General features: G+C 37.6%; 3 protein-coding genes across 3 annotated transcripts; 2 read left to right on the top strand and 1 right to left on the bottom strand.

Moving 5' to 3' along the window:
• The first annotated feature begins 719 nt into the window (after positions 1–719).
• Positions 720–1,374, top strand: LOC149707943 (uncharacterized). The gene is made up of 2 exons (XM_089862658.1): positions 720–1,159; positions 1,219–1,374. Exons 1-2 carry the CDS (start codon positions 960–962, stop codon positions 1,343–1,345), a joined length of 327 nt encoding a protein of 108 aa, XP_089718784.1. The 5' UTR covers positions 720–959; the 3' UTR covers positions 1,346–1,374.
• Positions 1,375–9,577: 8,203 nt separating this feature from the next.
• On the top strand, positions 9,578–10,235 carry LOC149707942 (uncharacterized). The gene is made up of 4 exons (XM_089863845.1): positions 9,578–9,582; positions 9,714–10,000; positions 10,103–10,191; positions 10,224–10,235. The coding sequence occupies exons 1-4, from the start codon at positions 9,578–9,580 to the stop codon at positions 10,233–10,235; spliced, it is 393 nt and encodes a 130-aa protein (XP_089719971.1).
• Positions 10,236–13,077: 2,842 nt separating this feature from the next.
• Positions 13,078–19,435, bottom strand: LOC149707941 (uncharacterized). Its single transcript, XM_089863844.1, has 2 exons — positions 19,314–19,435; positions 13,078–18,607 (listed from the first exon to the last, which is right to left on the bottom strand). Exons 1-2 carry the CDS (start codon positions 19,433–19,435, stop codon positions 13,078–13,080), a joined length of 5,652 nt encoding a protein of 1,883 aa, XP_089719970.1.
• Positions 19,436–19,752: the final 317 nt, after the last annotated feature.

Genomic DNA, 19,752 nt, shown 5'->3' with positions numbered 1-19,752 from the left:
TCGGCTCGTTTCTACTCGATCCCCAAGTTTTTGCTATGGTAGGATGGGGGGGCAAATAGGACTACTCAAAGGGCATCTCCCAATCTCTAGTAGAACCAAAGTTATGAGCATCCAAAGTTAGGTGTAATGCTTTTCCTATGGAGGGTGTCCCTCGCCCCCAATTAATTTGGCCCTGCAATGGGTAGTTTAGATTATAATGCCAGTGTAATGTAGTAGGGTAGTAGCTCCTAGCTGATTCAATAAAAGAAGTAAAAGTAATAAAATACAGTTAAAGGAATACTGACAGTCATTTTTCAAAGTTGTTTCTTTCTTGTCTAAATAATAGTTTCATAAGATTTAAATATCCTGTGCGATTTTTTTTATGTTTTAATATTATTAATTTAGGGAATAAGCGATATTAAATTTAGTACAACGTTTGGGTCAATTTGAATTCAGTGTTGTAGGCGTGGTTTAAAATGACGTATGTGATCAAACTAAACACGATTGGTTTGCTTCTTTCTCTATTTTGATAGGTTGTTTTTGGCACGTGACTCACGGAGTCACGGTGGCTTCTAAGATTTTTCCAGTGTCATTTGACTCATTTCTTCACTTAAAATCAGTTATTTAGCGTGATTATAATAATGTCTGATTCTGAAACTGATTCGGGCTCCTATATATATTATTCTAATCGGTCGGAAGATGAAGAAGACCCTTATGAAAACTTATTTTCATCGTCTCAGAGTTCTGATGATGCCGAAGCAATGGGTGGCACGTTAGGCCTTGGTCAAATTCATGGTATAAGACCATATCAATTTGAACCTCTAGCATCGTCAGAGATAGATGAAAATGAAGAAATAGGCCTACAACCAAATGAAGCTCACATTAATGGACTTGAAAACACGGACTGGTACATTAGCTAGGTTTGTTGGTTGTGCTAAAAATTTGGCCATTATAGGTGTACATGCGGATCTTGCCAAAGGATGGACACAATAGTGGAAAGTGTGTGTTGTAGAGAGCAGGAAGAAGAAAACGAAGAGATTATCCATGGTACATGTATAACCCAGCATGATGAATTTTATGGTACATGTATCCATCAACCGCAATTAAGGCTTGCGTACTTGGAATTCGTTAATCCCGAAGGAAGAGAAATAAATGAACCCCCTCAAGGTTTGATACACGAGTAAGTTAACATTATTAAATTCCTTGTCATGCCATAACTGTATGCTTAAATGTTTATAGAACATATAGATATCTTGCTTATCGTCGATTCATGAGATGGATCTATTGGTTTTTACCAAATAGAAGAATACCGATACCGAGCTGTGTGGTTGTAAAAGTTAGATCTGCTTTTCCCTCCGACGAGTAATGTGGTTTCCAACCTATTCCTGCCCTTCGACGAAGACAAAGACTTTATTGATGAATTCATGCTGGCTTATTGGGACTTCGTTTATTTTGTTGATTAAAATATCAAATTATTTATTTACGAGTATCACATATTTTTTAATCTTAAAAATGATACAAATGTTTCCTTCAAAATCTTTTAGCGTCTGCATAGCTTTTCACCGCATCATCTTTGTTAGGTTTCACATATTTAGAAGTTAATGGTTCTGGTGCTTCACCTAGTTCCAATCAACTCCTTCCGTTCCCTTGTTGATACGTTTCTGCTATTGCCGATATACTCACCATTTCCATAAGATTTTCAACATATTCTGAAATAAGTTTACATTACTAATTTTCAATTATGATTAAATGTATATTTACCAAAGGTTGATGCTGTCATGATTGGTCTTACAGAGTATTCTCCAGGTTTAAATTTTGGAAAGAAAATATTCCAACTGCGTTTCCCATTCTTTGTTATAGCCTGCATTTTGGTTGAATTTTCATTGTAGTGTAGCGCTGCTAACAGAAGCCTACAAATAATGGTACTTTTCATTGTATTTTTAAGTTACTTTCTAAAATTTAATTCTTACCGAGCTCTCATGCCATGAAAAGAATAATATGTATGTTTAGGTGCAAATAGTATAACTACAGCATGAAAAGCTTCAACTGATGAAGTTTGGCATACCCAAGCCAGTTGACCAATGTCTGTTTTGAGGTCTTTAACAATGGCTGATAATGCAATATATGGCTTTTTCGCTGCCTTCATCCATTTTCTGGGTCCTTCCCCAATCAACTCTTCATGAGCACAAGCCTCAAAAGGTGGTTCATGTCCCTCGTGTAAGTTCAAGACATTCCGTAAAATCGATTGCCATTTAGCTTGCATGAGTTCACTGACCCCTCCACTTGAATTAGCTATCCAATAAAGATGATTTTGGATACTTTTACTCCAAGTTAATAAAATTGCCATAGTCTTTTTTCCACACGCTGCTGCAATTTTGCTTTTCACAGCTATAATGAACAGTAAATTGTGATCCCACTCGTTTTTTAAAATTTCATCTTAATTATCAGGGGCCCTTCATAAATTACGTCACGCGTGCAGGGCTTGAGGGGGCCTTCACTAATTCATGTTCATACTGAAAAGAAGAGTAATTTTTTGGAAAAATTCCACATTTTGATAGTTTTGGCTAGTGGTCGGCATTTGGATAGGATAATATCTGTTTGTTTTATCTTTATTCATAATTTGAAATTATCCACGGGAAGTCTATGATTAATGTAATGTAATCACGAATAATTATCTGATTATTATTCATGAATAACTGATTAACCAAAATTCTGTGGATTATCTTGTCCAAACGCCGACCACTAGTTTTGGCTAGTTCAATTTGATAGAGGGGGTAAGATTTTTGTTATGCAATTTTAGGGTAAAGGTTTAGATACATGTGACGAGGGAGGTCAAAAAATCAAACTTTTTACGTGATGTAACTTGTCAACTGCCCCAAAATGAATTTACATTTCACCAAATGCCAAACATCAAAGAGGTGAACAATTTCCTTATGGTGGTTTCGTAAATAGCATCTGATTTGCTTGTGTCTGTCAGTCACCATGTAAGCGACTTTCAAACCTTGATCTTTTAAATAATTCAGTCCACGTTTACAGCCTTCTAACTCCATTGCTACGCTGTTCTTTACTGCATTGCTCTACGTATTTGTTAGTTAAATCAAAATGTAAATTAATTGTTTTACGAACACCTAAAAAATCCAACACATACTTGCAGCATAACAAGGTGTACCACTTTTTAAATTCCACTTTCTAAAAAACAGTAACTGCCATATTTGGCGCAGAAACCAGGGCTGTCACATCTTCCATCAGCACCAATAACTAGGTTTTTTCCTTTCAAAGAGTCCAGTAACATTCTTTGCTCATTAGTCCAAACCTAAATAGAAACCAAAATATATAGTTTAATTGTAGCTGCAATTCCAAATTTTGTATATAATTTATGTAAAGACTGTTAAAAAAGTCTTTGCGCGTTGCGTTTTCGCACATATTTTACCATATTTCAAAAACTATTCAAGCTAGCGCTCTGGAATAAAGTGCGTTATAAAAGTTTTGCATTTCTCTTTCATATTTTACCCGTTCCAAAGTTGTCCTTTGCATTCTTATACCGGAAACCGGAAATGTCAAAATTATCAACTTTGAAAATATTGATTTCTCGAGGATATAAAGGCAATTTTCGGATTGCTTGGGGTCGATTCATATTTGAAAAGTTTTCACCAAATTCAATTCGGATGAATAGGTCACGAGTAAACAGCCTTTATTCAAAATCTGACAAACTTGGTTAGAGTGGCGATAATTCATAATCGAGTATCGAATCTTTGTCGTAATAATGCTTGTTAGATGTTATGGCACCTTATGCGTATATATATGATTGGTCTTGTGGCGCAATACTCTGAAACAAATCAGACGTTCATTAAAGGGATGGTGAAGTGGAAAATAAAGTAATTTTTTATTGATTCTTCTATAAGACCAATCTGCATAGTGAAACCTCCAGGAAATAACACCGAACCATACGATTAGTTTGAAATTTCATGAATAATTTTAAATAAGGACCTCCGACCAATCGCGTAGCGCCCTGCGTTTTTATCAACAATTTTCTCTTTGCACGCTCCGTGTTGAATAAATTTATCGCGAGACTCGAAAAAATTTGCACGATGTGACAATTGTGGCGCGAGACATGGTGTGTGCCACGAAAATTTTGTTAACAAAAAGGCACGGCGTTACGGGATTGGTCGGAGTTCCTTTTTTGAAATTATTCTTAAAATCTTAACCTAATTTGAAAATTAAAATCAATGGGAGGTATTTCCTGAATTTTTCCTTATGCATACTGGTCTCATGATTAGTAGAAGAATCCATAGAAAAATCACTTTATTTTCTACTTCCCACTCCCTTTAAGAGAAAATTCGCGTCTTTTGAAGAGGAGAAGCGGTTTGAAAATATTGTTATTTGGGCCATGATATCATAATATTTAGAACTCGCATTAATTACGTTTGTGTCTTCAGCCCGACTCAATGCAGCCCAGTGAAAATCTCATTCATGATGGCATATGCGCTGCACGAGATCCCTTCAAATTGACAAATTCGACTATTCCATACATGAAACAACTTCAGAGAAGAGGGCTTCTATGCTAGGAATGTTCGCTACGCGATTGAGCTTCTTTAAACGGAGCCTGAGGATGGCTATAGCCTCTCGCGTTTATCACAAATGTGAGGCCAGGGATAGATTTAATTTTAGAAGTGGGAATAGAGAATAGAGTAATCTAGGAGCGCGTCAAATTCCCGGACCCCCTTCCATGGAAAGGAGGGGTATGAAAGAAGAGGCGTTTCAAAGCGACAAAGGTAAAAAGGAATAACGCATTTTTGCCGATCCCGTCAGCAACGTCAGCAAAACGTAGTTTAAGTGAGCAATACGAAAATTTAAACTTTTCATCACGCGTTAGAGGGAGGGCTCTATACTGGGCTATGAGTCGGACTGAATTAAACACTAACCGTTCTCCAATCCTACTTCTAAAATTAAATCTATCTCTATTGAGGCTTAACAATAAAGCCGACCGCAACCAAAAATGGGCAAAGGCGTATTTCACAACTGACGTTCAAAGCTACCGATGGCAAAACCTAAAAATTAAATGAAAAGAAAAAATGAATGCCGGTAAGAATGATCACAACTGAAAATAACAGCTAACAGCTAAATCGAACCCGAACGGTAAACATTTGAAGTTGGTCTCTCTGCGCTGCTGGTCTGCTACTCCTTTCGTTTATTTTCTATGGCAAAAATACTAACTTTGGGAGGTATTGGGATATTAGGCCATTTTGTGTTTTAAGACTTTTATTGTGTAGGAAAGAAAACTAGCCTTTTTAAAGAAATTTTGGATAACTATTAATATCATTATTGATAATTAGTTAAAAGTTGAAAAATATATATAAAATTTGGACGAAAATTTTCAAATAACAAGACTTCCTTCGAGTTTCAAATTGAAGAATGCTCGTGTGCTTTATGGAACTATTTTATACAAACAAGACAGTCACTTTCAGCTTGAATTGTTGCTTGATATTTTACTTAACCTCCCTTAGCCCTCAAACACATCTTTAATCTTTTATTAAATGACAGACATAAACACTAAATCGGGTTCAAGTCGGGCGAGAGAGCGGGCCAATCCAAAGCGTCAATTCCTTCGTTCTCCAGAAATCTTGCAACGAGTCCGGACGTATGGGCTGGGCAATTGTTCTGCTGATCCTGAAACCATACACTAAAACAATGTTTTAAGTTAGTCAAGAATAATTATCAGGTTATTAATATTAATACAGGTCACGACGTGGGCTGGTTACTCATACGGAGAAAAAATACCAGCGAACAGGGCGGATCTCTATTTTTAATATTACAATGCTTTACCTCCTAATTTCATTAGAGTTTATGTCTGTCTTTTAGAATACGATTAAGAGTGTAATTAATGGGAGGGTGAAATGAAAAATCAAATAATCTTTTATCGATTCTTCTACTAATTATAAGACCTTTCTGCATAGTGAAACATCCAGGAAATATATCCGAATGATTCAAATTAGGTTAAGATTTTACGGAACATTTGAAATAATGACCTCCGACCCATCGCGTAACGCCCTGCCTTCCTATTGACAAAATTCTCGTGGCACGCTCCATGCCGAATGAAATTTATCGCGAGATTTAATAAAAGTTGCTCGCGATGTGACTATCGTGGCGCGAGATATAGAGCGTGCAACGGAAATTTTGTTAACAAGAAGGCAGGGCGTTAAGCTATTAGTCAGTGGTGCTTATTTTTAAATTATCTTTAAAATCTGAACCTAATTTGAATTTTAAAATCATTCGGAGACTGTATTTCCTGGATGTTTCACTGTGCATATAATGGTCTTATAATAAGAAAAATCGATCAAAAAATCACTCTTTTTTCCTCTTCATCCTTCCTTTAACGGCTAGGGGATTTCGAATAAAATATCAAGCAAGAATTGAAACTGAAAGTGAATGTTTTGTTTGTATAAAATAGTTCAATAAAGCAGACGAACATTCTTCAATTTGAAACTCAAAGGAAGTCTTGTTATTTGAAACTTTTCGTCCAAATTTTATAAATAAATTTCAACTTTTAACTGAATATTAAAAATTATCCAAAGTTTATTTAAACAGGGTCGTTTTCTTTCCTACACAATAAAAGTCTTAAAACACAAAATGGCCTAATATCCCAATACCTCCCAAAGTTAGTATTTTTGCCATAGAAATTAAACGAAAGGAGTAGCAGACCAGCAGCGCAGAGACCAACTTCAAGTTTTTACCGTTCGGGTTAGTTTTAGCTGTTAGCTGTTATTTTCAGTTGTGATCATTCTTACCGGCATTCATTTTTTATCATTTAATTTTTAGGCTTTTCCATTTGAACGTCAGTTGTGAAATACGCCTTTGCCCATGCTTTGGTTTTGGTCGGCTTTATTATTAAGCTTCAACAGAGAAGATTTAATTTTAGAGGTAGGAAAAGAGAACGGTTAGCGTTTAATTCAGTCCGACTCATAGCCCAGTATAGAGCCCCTCCCTCCAACACGTAATAAAAAATTTAAAATTTCAGATTGGCTCAATTAAACTACGTTTTGATGACGTCGCTGACGGGGACGGCGAAAAATACGTAATTCCTTTTTACCTTTGTCGCTATGACCAGCCTCTTCTTTCAAATCCCACCGTCCCGAGGAAGGGGGTCCGGGACTTTGACTCGAGCCCACATTACTCTGTTCCCTATTCCTGTTTCTAAAATAAAAATCTTTCAATGGCCTCACATTTGCGCTAAACGCGGGAGGCTATGGGCAACCCCAGGCTCCGTTTAGCGAAGCTCAATCGCGTAGCGAACGTTCCTAGCATAGAAGCCATCTCCTCTGAAGTTATTTCTTTTATGGAATAGTCTAATATGTCTATTTGAAGGGATCTCGTGAAGCGCATATGCCATCATGAATGAGATTTTCACTAGGCTGCAATGAATCGGGCTGAAGACCTAGACGTAATTAATATGAGTTCTAAATATTATGATATCATGGCCCAAATAACAATATTTTCAAACCGCTTATCCTCTTCAAAAGACGCGAGTTTTCTCTTAAAGGGTGGGGAAGTGGAAATTAAAGTTATTTTTATCGATTCTTCTACTAATTATAAGACCAGTCTGCACAATGAAAAATTTAGGAAATACCTCCCATTGATTTTAATATTCAAATTAGGCTAGAATTTTTAGAATAGTTTTAAATAAGGAACTCCGACCAATCCCGTAACGCCGTGCCTTTTTGTTAACAAAATTCTCGTGGCGCACTCCATGTTTCGCGCCACAATTGTCACATCGTGCAAATTTTTTCAAATCTCGCGATAAATTTATTCAACACGGAGCGTGCTAAGAGAAAATGGTTGATAAAAAGGCGGGGCGCTACGCGATTGGTCGGAGATACCTATTTAAAATTATCCATGAAATTTCAAACTAATCGTATCGTTCGGTGTTATTTCCTGGAGGTTTCACTATGCAGATTGATCTTATAGAAGAATCAATAAAAAATTACTTTATTTTCCACTTCACCATCCCTTTAATGAACCTCTGATTTGTTTCAAAGTATTGCGCCACAAGTCCAATCATATATATATACGCATAAGGTGCCATAACATCTAACAAGCATTATTACGACAAAGATTCGATACTCGATTATGAATTATCGCCACTCTAACCAAGTTTGTCAGATTTTGAATAAAGGCTGTTTACTCGTGACCTATTCATCCGAATTGAATTTGGTGAAAACTTTTCAAATATGAATCGACCCCAAGCAATCCGAAAATTGCCTTTATATCCTCGAGAAATCAATATTTTCAAAGTTGATAATTTTGACATTTCCGGTTTCCGGTATAAGAATGCAAAGGACAACTGTGGAACGGGTAAAATATGAAAGAGGAATGAAAAACTTTTACAACACTCTTTATTCCAGAGCGCTAGCTTGAATAGCTTTTGAAATATAGTAAAATATGTGCGAAAAACGCAACGCGCAAAGACTTTTTTAACAGTCTGTACATTCTTACATTTTCTACGGCTCGAAAAAGATAAGCCTTCTGAATGCGGAAAAACGTTCGTAAGTCAAACATTGCAATGTTTGTAAAACGGAGCATGCGTAATGCTTTCTCGGGGTTTAACCCTGAAAACAATATTTCTGCCGCTACTATTATGTTGCCCAATGTTTTTGACCATATAACGGTTGACTGCGCCATGTTGTGGAGTGATTATTGGGAGAGGTTGTTCGGACTGTGATCATAGTACCAGAAATTGACGTCCCAGCTGTGCATTTAGCTAAGCACTGGGTGCAAAAAACAAAAAGTTGCAGTAGGGCTGCTTCGAAGACAATGAATTTGGGATCCTCATATGATCTTTGATCCCGCCTTGAACCTTTTTAAAAAAAAATTTAGAACAACTACCAACAATTTTCAAATTAAACCTTTTTATACTTATCTCCCACCGAAGAAGGATTGTAACTAGTATCCAATAGATTTATTATTTCCCCATCGTCAGGATCGTCATTGAACTCTTCTTCGTAGTCGTAAATATCTTCAGTACGAGATGCAATTAGTTCTTCCACAAAAACATCATTTTGCATATTCGTCTGGGTACTTTTATGTAAGCTTAAGGGAAGAGTCTGACAGCCTAGAATTTTTAATATGGTTATATTGGTCTCTAATCAATTTGTAACTACCTCATTTATACTTCTATTAATTTGATTTTTTGAAGTTTGTGTAGCAGACGTTTTTGATTTTGAAGAGACAGACACTTGTATGCCTCTTGAAATACTACTTGGATGTAAAACAGACTGAATTCCTATTGATTCAGTTTGGATATTTTTAAATACTGATACGTTTGAGTCCTATTTTTAAGAAAGGTAATTAATTATTATACATTAATTCATTCAAATAAGTAAGTAAATGATGCTTAGTAATTATATATATTTCTTACCAAAGATCTAGCCTTTTGTCGGCTGGGGGATTTAAAAAGGTGTGGAATATTCTCTACCTCCACCTTCGCTGGTGATTTTGAAGATTCATTAATTACTATATTACTCTCAGTTGTTGAGTGCGTAATATCCGCGAGCTTTCTCTTAGCCATTGGTATTGCCTGTTTTTTTAAATATTTAGCCATATAATGGTGTAGGATTTTACTTTACTTAACTAACTCAACCAACACTTGATTCTGACTAATTAGGCCACGGGGAGTTCGGAAAAAATAGTGAAAATCCTACCCACTTAAGTATACCAAAATTAAAAGTTTTGTGCGGTAGCTTCAGCATTAAATTTAAAAGTAAATGGAGAAAGAGAGATTATATCGAGGAAATTGAAAAGAAATTGGAGCAAAGCAAGGAAAATAGAGCGTTAGATAACGAAAATGACCTAAGCCTTGGCTTGGCCGAGCCAGGCATTGAGCCACGAGAATCGTGTGGGGAACTGGATAATAGTCATAGTTTATTTGGCCGAGGAATTCCAACAACATCAACCCCGATTGCTAAAAATAATAAGAAGAGAAAAGGGGTTTTATTTCTTAGCTTGGGCACTAACAAATATTTCCAAGGTATGTAACATCTACAAGTACTTCTGATTCCTGAGTGGCCCAGCTTGTATTTAGTTCTTTTTTTATAAACATACTTTGTGACGTTCGCTGAAACTTTAACAGCTGTATGTGGACAAGATGCTCCTCAACCCGACGAAGTGACTAATTGGAGGAAAAATCCACTCCCATCTACTATTCCCAAAATAACAGTGGTTGATATCTATGATTACCTCGTTCAACGAAGATCACTAATTGACAATGTTAGCACAAAGCAGTTTAAGGGGTTTAACAAATCTGTTGCCCACCTTGTGGCAAAGGATGTCATTAACGGAATTGAAACTAGTCTTGTAAGCTGCAAACATGTTTATATATATATATTTATATATTCTCTTTAACACGTTTATCTTTACTTAGGTCTGCAATAACTTTTTATATGTGAAATCCAGCTGCTATCCATCCATGAAATCAGAAAGTTATAGAGTTGTCGTTGTACTAGATTCCCTTGATAGACATATCTGCGGTGGAGCTTGCGAATGTGTAGTAGGGTATGATGCCTCACTTTCATTGCCAGCAATACCTTATATTTAAAGTGTCACTTCCTATCTAGAAAATCTGGAACCTGTAGCCATGTTGGTGCTCTTTTACTTTTGTTGGAGAAATACGCAAATATTGAAGATGAAGGTTTTGAGGTTTCTTGCACATCTCTGCCTTGTTCGTGGAATGCACCGAAATAAGAAAGGTTGATTGCAAACCCTTATCTGAAATTTCATGGAATAAGCCAAAGCTGGACTATGAACAAAAACAAGTTCCCGTTGGCAATAAACTTGACTATTCAACGTTTGACCCAAGACATCCGAATGATAGATCACCAGATAGGAAGCGAATTAAAAAGAACATAATGGATCTCCGAGAAATTTATCCAAAAACTGGAGCTCAACATTTTTGGGACTTGGATAATGATCTTGAAATATCTTCAATCTCTGCGCCAGTAGTAGTTGATATCGAAACTCGGTCTTCAGTTGAGTGTGAGGCAGATGTATTAAAGACAAGAGCAATGAATTTAGTTTACAGGCCTTGTAAGTAATAAGGAGAAGTTATTAAAACTCAAATCTTTGTCATAATAATATTCTTAACAGCTGCTTTGATAAACAAAGATGTGGATGAGGATCTGCGCGACGAGTTCGTGAAAAATCAAACCACAACTCAGGATGTTATTGACTATATAGAAAAGGAGACTATTAACCAATCAGAATGTTATCTTTGGAAAACCATGAAAGTTGCCAGACTTTCAAGCTCAAACTTTGGTATAATATTTGCGTGCCGTGAGAAAAAATTTCCAACTTCGATTGTCGATAATATATTAAATCCAACAAAACTAGACAGGTAAATTAAAAATCCTAATATTTTACAAATGCAAGTTAAGAAAATAGGCCATATTCCTTGTTTTATTTTATCTTAGGTTATGCAAGGTTACCACCAGCTATCTTACGAGGAAGAAAACTTGAGCCAATAGCTCGGCAACTCTATGAAGAACTTTTTAATGTAAAAGTGGAACCCAGCGGCTTTACTTTAATGAAATCCTACTCTTTTATTGGAGCCAGTGGAGATGGCTTGATTACTGACCCAGAAGAAACAACAATTGGCGTTCTTGAAATAAAATGCCCCAACTTTATTAAAGGAACCAACATATCAAAAATGGAAATAGCGGACATTGTGGAAACGTTCCCAAGTAGAGCTCGGCATTTTCGATCAATTATCCACTTTATTTTATCTTTATCCATACCCGAAAATTATCCACAGAACTTACATGTTAAATCGTATTATAATCCACAAATTTGTTTATAAATAATCGGTTATCCACCAATTTGTGGATAATTGATCGAAAATGCCGAGCTCTATTCCCAAGTTTTTGTTTGAAGAAAGGAGATGGGAAAATTCAACTGCATAGAAAATCACATTATTATAGTCAAATACAAGGAGAAATGGCAGTAAAAAATCTGAAGTGGGCAGATTTTGTCGCTTTTACGGAAGCTCAAGAAGGTGGCCTTTTTAGGGAAAGAATCTTGTTTAATGAAACATTTTGGGATGAACAACTTTTACCAAAATTAGTGCATTTTTTTAAAACATACATTGTTCCTTTCCTAGTTTGTAACAAAGTCAAATAGTTTGTGATTAAACATGTGATACTTTTGTGATAAATTTACAGATAGTTTCAAATTAATGGCTCATATATATTTGTTAAATATGAGCACACAGCAAACATGCTACTAGTGATTCTAGCCATAGTAATTGGCATTGTACCATCAAAAACGTGAAATTTTTTAACCCTAGCAATAGCTCGTTCTACGTGGATTCTAACTTCTGCAATTCGTCTTGTTTCTATAATTTCTTTTTCAGAGAACTGAGCTTGATCCTTTAGGAATGGAGGTAAATTAAGCGTACAATTTTTAGGTTTCAATAAATCAGAAATAAGGAATCCCTTATCAGCCATAACGTTATCGCCATCATCCAGTAATAAAACAAACTTTGAGTCACGGGAAATCACTTTGTCTGATACTCTGCCTCCCCATGAAATAAAGCCATATTGCGCGCTTTAAACTTATACACTGAATTTATCTAAAGTTGGTTCGGGGATTATTTATTTAAAAGAATTAGTCTATTTTTAAAGTAAAACATGAACAAAAAAAAGAAATTTATTTCGGTTAAAAATTCTTAGCTCCTTTCGCTACAAAGTTTCTTTCAAGACTGCCTTTTTCTTTACACAGTGGTTCCATACAAAAAGAGAGGGGCTTAAGAGAGGCAAGCTAAGACGGTGAATCCCCGAGAAATTTTCCATTTCATTCTCTATTGAAGAGTCGTTGCCCAGATAAACCTAGGGGCGCTGAAAAGGGGAAAACTTCTCGGGAATGGTTTTTACTTCGACATGAAGTTATCAAATGCACTTAAAAGGAAGTTATCAAAGGAAATTTTCAAAAACACAAAGTTAATTTCTATGGTGAAATTTAAATTAAATCTTAATTTACCACAAACTCCCCCCAAAAATGGGGATTTGAAAAAAAAAAGACTCATTTTTCTCTTTCTTTTTCCTTTGACTGTACTTAATTTGAAATTTCTATAGGGTATAGTAACTGGAGGGGTCGCTTAATTTCTCCTCCTAAACTAGTTTTTAAGGTTGCTGATCGAATTATTCCATCTCTACCTTGATGTAGGTCCTGTACTCTACATAGTTTCCACAAATGACGTGGTAAACGATCATCCTTTAAAATTACTACGTCTCCAATCTTAAGATCACGAGCAAATTTTACTAATTTCCCAGATTTTTGGGCAGATCTTAACTCTAATAAGTATTCCTGTCTCCATCTCACCCAAAAACGATTTAACAATTCTTGGCGGTACTTCCACCTTTTAGTTAATTCTCCATAACTAACGGATAACTCGCCTACCTTAAACTTTCTAGGGGGCAGAGTGTCGAGTCTTTTTCCCAAGAGGAAGTGGGAAGGCGTGAGTGGTGAAGGCTCCTGTTTATCGCTGTATAGATAACTAACAGGTCTGGAATTAACTACAGATTCGGCCTCAATGACCAACGTTTCCAATTCTTCGTAAGTCAACAAAGCACGACCAATTACTTTCTTAAGGCAACCCTTTACCACTCCTACCATGCGTTCCCACATTCCTCCCCACCAGGGAGCTCGATCTACAATGTAGGACCATTTAATTTTCTTTTCCCCAAAATATTGTATAAGTTCCGGGGACAGGACACTGTTCCAGAGTTTGTTGAGTTCTTTCTCTGTTTTCTTGAAGGTTTTCGCATTGTCTGATAGCATTATGCGACACACACCGCGTCTCGCCACGAATCTTTTAAATGCCATTATGAATTTTTCCGCGCTCAAACTAGTGACTACCTCGAGATGTACGGCTCGCGTTACCGCACAAGTAAACAACGCGATGTAGGTTTTCGATTCTACAAACCTTTTCTGATCCGTGTTATACGACTTGACCATGAGTGGTCCACAAAAGTCGACCCCCGTGTTTTCAAAAGGCGCGCTTTCATTAACTCGAATTGGCGGAAGCGGCGCGGTTTCTCTGGCTAGAGCTTTCGATTTCACGCGCGCGCATTTTAGGCACTTGAAAAGGGTAGTTTTTACCACCTGGCGGCCCCGCGGAATCCAGAATCGCGTACGTAGACTTGACAGCGTGGAATTGACACCCATGTGCATGACTTCCTCGTGGCGTTTGTTTATCAACAAGATCGTGAACGCGTGGTCATTTGGCAAAATAATCGGGTGTTTTTCATCGAAGCTAAGGTTTGCGAAGCCTAGCCTCCCTCCCATGCGGAGAATCCCATTCTGGTCAATGAATGGTTTTAAATCGGCGATTTTTGAAGTTTGAAGAAATTCTTTTTTATCAGAAATAGCGTCGAGTTCTTGAGGGAACGTTTCTCTTTGAACCGTTTTAATCCAATAAGTTTCCGATTCCAATATCTCATCTGTATTTATCTCTCCTGTTTTCTTTTGGTCTTTATTTCTGACGTTAAAGACGAATCTTTTAATCCAGGCTACCACTCTAATTACCCGTGATAGTTTTGAATGATTCTTTAGGTTTAGCAGTGGTTCTCTTTGACTTTGAAAATTGTTTACGTAATATACAGAAGAATTTTCGTATTTCGCGCGGCGTTCGTTCTCAGCTTCAGCCGGTAAACTGGGTTTGATTTCGTTTTTCTGAGCCGGCCATTCACATTGTTCTTTCCACAAAAAGGACGGGCCTTTCCACCAGGTTTCGCTTTCTTTTAATTTGCTCGCGTTAACCCCTCGAGTCAAAAGATCGGCTGGGTTTAACTTGCCTGGAACGTGATTCCAAAGGATTGGATCTGTACTTTGTTGTATTTCGCTAACTCTGTTCTGTACGAACGGTTTCCATGTTTTAGCATTGCTTTTAATCCACGAAAGCGTTACCGTGGAATCGCTCCAGAAATATTTCGACGGCTTTTCTTCGCTGAAGTATTTTTCGACAGTTTTCGTAAGCCTCGCGCCAATGACCGCGGCCATGAGTTCTAGCTTGGGAACCGAAAGTTTCTTGAGAGGTGCGACTCTTGATTTTGACGCGCCAAGGATGACTTTTACTTTTCCTTGACTTTCTGAACGGATATATATCGCGGCGCCATATGCCTTTTCACTGGCATCTGTGAAACAATGTATTTGGATCGTTTGACCATAGCCGTAATATCTCGGTACTTCAATTTCCGTAAGTTTAGTGAGATCTTGACACCACGTGTTCCACAGTTCGATCAAGTCGTCATCGATACGCTCATCCCATTTAGTTCCGCGTACCCACAGTTCTTGAAATAGGCATTTTACCACGATAATGAAGGGTGATAAAAATCCTACTGGGTCGAAAATCCTCGAAGAAGCTTGTAAAACGAATCGCTTTGTATTCTTTTGCAATCTAAGAAACTCCAATAGGCTTGTAACCTCGAAAAAGAATATATCTTGTTTTGGTTTCCAAGCTATTCCCAGAACTTTAAATGATACTGGCTGTGGTTGATCAGACTCTCCTTCTTCTAATAATTGCGTATTAAGCCACTCAGAGTTAGATTGGAATTTTCGGAGAGGCATTCCGGCTTCTTTTAGAATCTCTTTCGCTTCAGTGGCAAGGGTTAAAGCTTTTTCATTGTCATCCGCTCCCCCTCCCACGTCATCTACGTAAAGTTGTTCTCTCAATAGTTTGTAGGCTGTAGGGAATTGTTCCTTGTATTTTTCAATGTGATGGCGTATAGTTGCTCCTAGCAAATACGGGCTAGCGTTTAATCCAAAGAGAACTCTTGTCATTCTCAGGGTAATAATTGACATCTTATTAGGATCCAACTCTCTTCCTTCTATCCAAAAGAATCTAGTTACGTCACGATCTTCTTCGGCAAGACGTACTTGAAGGAAAGCCTTCTCGATATCCGCGGTAAAGGCTATACGGTTTTTACGAAATTTAATCAACATGCCTAACAAATCGACATTCAATGGATGCCCAGCATTTAGGCAATCGTTGACAGAAGGCGCGTTAAAGCCGTGTGATGATCCGTCAAATACCACTCTGACTTTTGTTGTGGTTCTCTGCTCGTTGACAACTTCTGAGTGTGGCAGGTAGAACGTACGCTCTGTTTCTCCTGGGGTGTCCACAAGTTCTGCCATCCCATGTTGAAGATACGTTTCTATTACTTTAGCGTATTCCTCAAACAACTTGGGTTGTTTTCTAAATTTACGTAGTTGATTGAAAAATCTTCTTTCGGCTACGGCTTTGTTATCGTTTGTTAGCTTCACTTCCGGTTTCCACGGAAGTCTAACAACGTAGCGTTCCCCATCGAATTTAACGGTCGATTCGAATTTTTCGTTAATAGAATCTTCATAAGCCTTGTCTTCTTCCGACTTGTCTATAATTCCCAGAGAATCCAAATTCCACAATGATTTCAGATTTTGAGAAACAAGTTCGTCTTCAGTTAGATCTTCCAGGGAATTATTCACGTGCGTGAAAAATACGTTAACGCTGTACACGCTAGTATCTGTAACGCTTCCCTTCGCGTTTTCATGGGGTCCAAGAAAAGTCCACCCAAAGATCGTATCAACGGCTTTGAGTTTTGTAGAGAGATTTTCTACTTGGCCGGTGGTTATTTTCCATATAAAATCCGCCCCTATCAGTAGGGAAACTTCTTCATCCGTCGCATGTGGTCCTTCAGGAGGCGTGTCCGCTATTTTCCAACGTTTACCTTGAGTCAAGCTTTCGATTTCGTTTTTAGGCATACTAGGTATTTTCCCCCCTATTTTTGGGGTTTCTACCGCTTCCATGCTAATTCTGTTTGTTTCATAAATGCTTCCGACGGAAAATTTAACGCGTGATCGCTTGACTTTAGTCAAGATTCCTGGGAAGGAATTAATATCAAGATTTTCCGTTCCTAAAACAGGAAGATTTAGTTCTTTTGATAACTTCGACGTTATATACGTCCTCTGGCTAGCAGTGTCGATGAGACATCTCGCGGAAACTTCCTTGCCGTTATTTGAAATTTTAACCCAAGCGGTTTGAAGGTAAATTACCGGTTTTATTTCCGGTTCAACTTGATCTGTAATGGCCATTGAAACTATGGTCTCTTGTTCTTGATTTTCTTCCGAGGTCGCTTCCACGGGATCGTCAGGGTATTGCTTTCCACAGACCACGTGGCTATGGCGTTTAGTGCAATATTTGCATTTGATCCCTTTCTTAAAGCAATTTCTGGCAATATGTCCAGCATTTAGACAGACGTAACAGGAGCCTTTCAGTACTTCTTTTCTTTCTGAAGCCGTTAACCGTTTGCAAGTTGTTAAATCATGCGCTTCCTTGCAAAATATACATTTAGCGGCAAATTTTGTGGGGTTTGCGACCGTGGTGTAAGAGAATGTTGAAGACGCGGGTTTAGACCTGTGGCCTGAATGCTCTTTTAAACCCGAATCAAGCCGTTTATTATCTTTTTCGTTTGAACCGAACGATTTCTTTAATTGCGCGGCCTGTTCTCGACTTTCGACTTCTTCACGGAGAAACTCGACTAATTTATTCATGCAAAGCATTCCCTCTTTTTGGCTCCGGACAGAATAGTTCAAAACAATGTCTTCCGGTAAAAGTTCCGTAATCATAGGAATAATGAACGTGCCATAATTTTCAGAATCAACTTTTAAAGCTTGCAATCCACTTACTGTTATCGACAAGGTATCTAAGAGCCTTCTTAGACCCTTGATGTCCGTAGATTTCTTAACAGGTTCGAGAGACCTTAATTTGTCTCTGTGGGCTCGAATAAGCGTTTCTCTTTTTCCAAAGCGGTCAGTTAGCTTCTCTATGGCTTCTCCGTATGTTATGGCTAAACCGGAAACACACGTTAACGCGGTTCCTCCGAGGTAACTTTTTAGGTAGACCAACTTATCTTCTGGATCTATATCTTTCTTGTGTATAGTTACTTCATACTGACTCCAAAATTCTTGCCAGCGGCTAACCTCCCCGTAGAACTTTTCCACGTTAATTCTTGGTAGTTTTACCGAGGCCACGTTTCCCGCGTTTCTTAACTGATTTTGACCTAACGCGACACTGTTACTCTGCGAGTTTGCATTAATTACCGCACCGTTATTTTGATGAGTAGAAATGGATGGAGTAATTAAGGTGTTCTGAGATGACGCAACCGAAGGCGTGTGACTCGCGCACCGATTGTTCTCTTCAATTGTCTCTATACAGATTGCTTGATAATGACGCACCTTATCTTCAATGTCTTCGCTCTCTTGTAGGTCTTTGTCGAACAGGTCTTGATCCACAATCGTATTTTGGACTTGTTCGTCTATTAACTTTAACTGGGTGATTTTTTCCACCAATTTCAATCTATACGTCGTTAATTGAATGTTCGTTAGCGGCGTTTGTGCTGAAGGGTCAGTCTCTTTGTCCATCGCCTTGCACATCTTTGTTATTGAACTTCTTAATGATGCCCTTTTTCTTACGAGTCTTGCAGGGTCGTCCATCTTTACTAATCGTGCGTAGTTAAAGGCGCTTCTCGGACTCAATTCTTGTCTCCTCGAAGTATTAACCTCGCTCGCGATCTCTAATAAACTAATTAAACTGCTTTTATCTAAACTTCCCGGGTTTCGGAACCATGAAATAAAGCCATATTGCGCGCTTTAAACTTATACACTGAATTTATCTAAAGTTGGTTCGGGGATTATTTATTTAAAAGAATTAGTCTATTTTTAAAGTAAAACATGAACAAAAAAAAGAAATTTATTTCGGTTAAAAATTCTTAGCTCCTTTCGCTACAAAGTTTCTTTCAAGACTGCCTTTTTCTTTACACAGTGGTTCCATACAAAAAGAGAGGGGCTTAAGAGAGGCAAGCTAAGACGGTGAATCCCCGAGAAATTTTCCATTTCATTCTCTATTGAAGAGTCGTTGCCCAGATAAACCTAGGGGCGCTGAAAAGGGGAAAACTTCTCGGGAATGGTTTTTACTTCGACATGAAGTTATCAAATGCACTTAAAAGGAAGTTATCAAAGGAAATTTTCAAAAACACAAAGTTAATTTCTATGGTGAAATTTAAATTAAATCTTAATTTACCACACCCCAACCTTCTGAGACAAAGGAAATCACTCCTCCTGGTGTAATGCCGATTAGAAATTTCATTGTAGTGTGGTGTTTGTAATTTGAAAAAGTTTGGTTTTGAACGTCTAATGATGTAGCCCGCTCCACAAATATTTCCGTACAATCTATGATTATCCTAGTATTGTGGTATGTTTTAAAACACTATGGCATGAATTTGTCAACTAAAGCTCTGCTTGGAAAGGGAAACATTTCACGAAGTTCCAACTCCATTAGTTTAATCCATGTGTTAAATATGTCTGAAAATGTTGATGCCGATATATCAAATCGCTCCGCTATGTCTTGAGTAAAAAGTCCGACTTTAAGACGCATGAGCACTTCGAAAAACTGATCCAAAAGAGAAATTTTGAATGTGCGCTTTGACTTTGGGACAACCCCTTCTTTCTTTTTTCCTCTCCAAAAGCGCATGCGCTCTGCTTTGGGTGCTAACACTATGAATATAAACAGTAAGTAAAGTGGTTAAGGAGAGGGATTTAGTAAATTTCTTTTTCCAAATCTTACTTGAAAAGCCACATAAAAACAGCAAAGGTGGATAACCCTGTATAAAACTTCGTCATCTCATCATTATCTTTGATTTTATGAGCCCTCCAAGTCTTCTGCAGCAAACGCTCCTCAAGATCCTTTATATG

Source organism: Phalangium opilio, unplaced genomic scaffold (genome assembly GCF_054372755.1).
Source record: "Phalangium opilio isolate 3A_F unplaced genomic scaffold, DU_Popi_V2 ptg000013l_1, whole genome shotgun sequence".
NCBI classification, from domain to species: domain Eukaryota; kingdom Metazoa; phylum Arthropoda; class Arachnida; order Opiliones; family Phalangiidae; genus Phalangium; species Phalangium opilio.
Note: the sequence above shows the minus strand (reverse complement) of the source record. Positions and strands in the feature narration are given on the sequence as shown.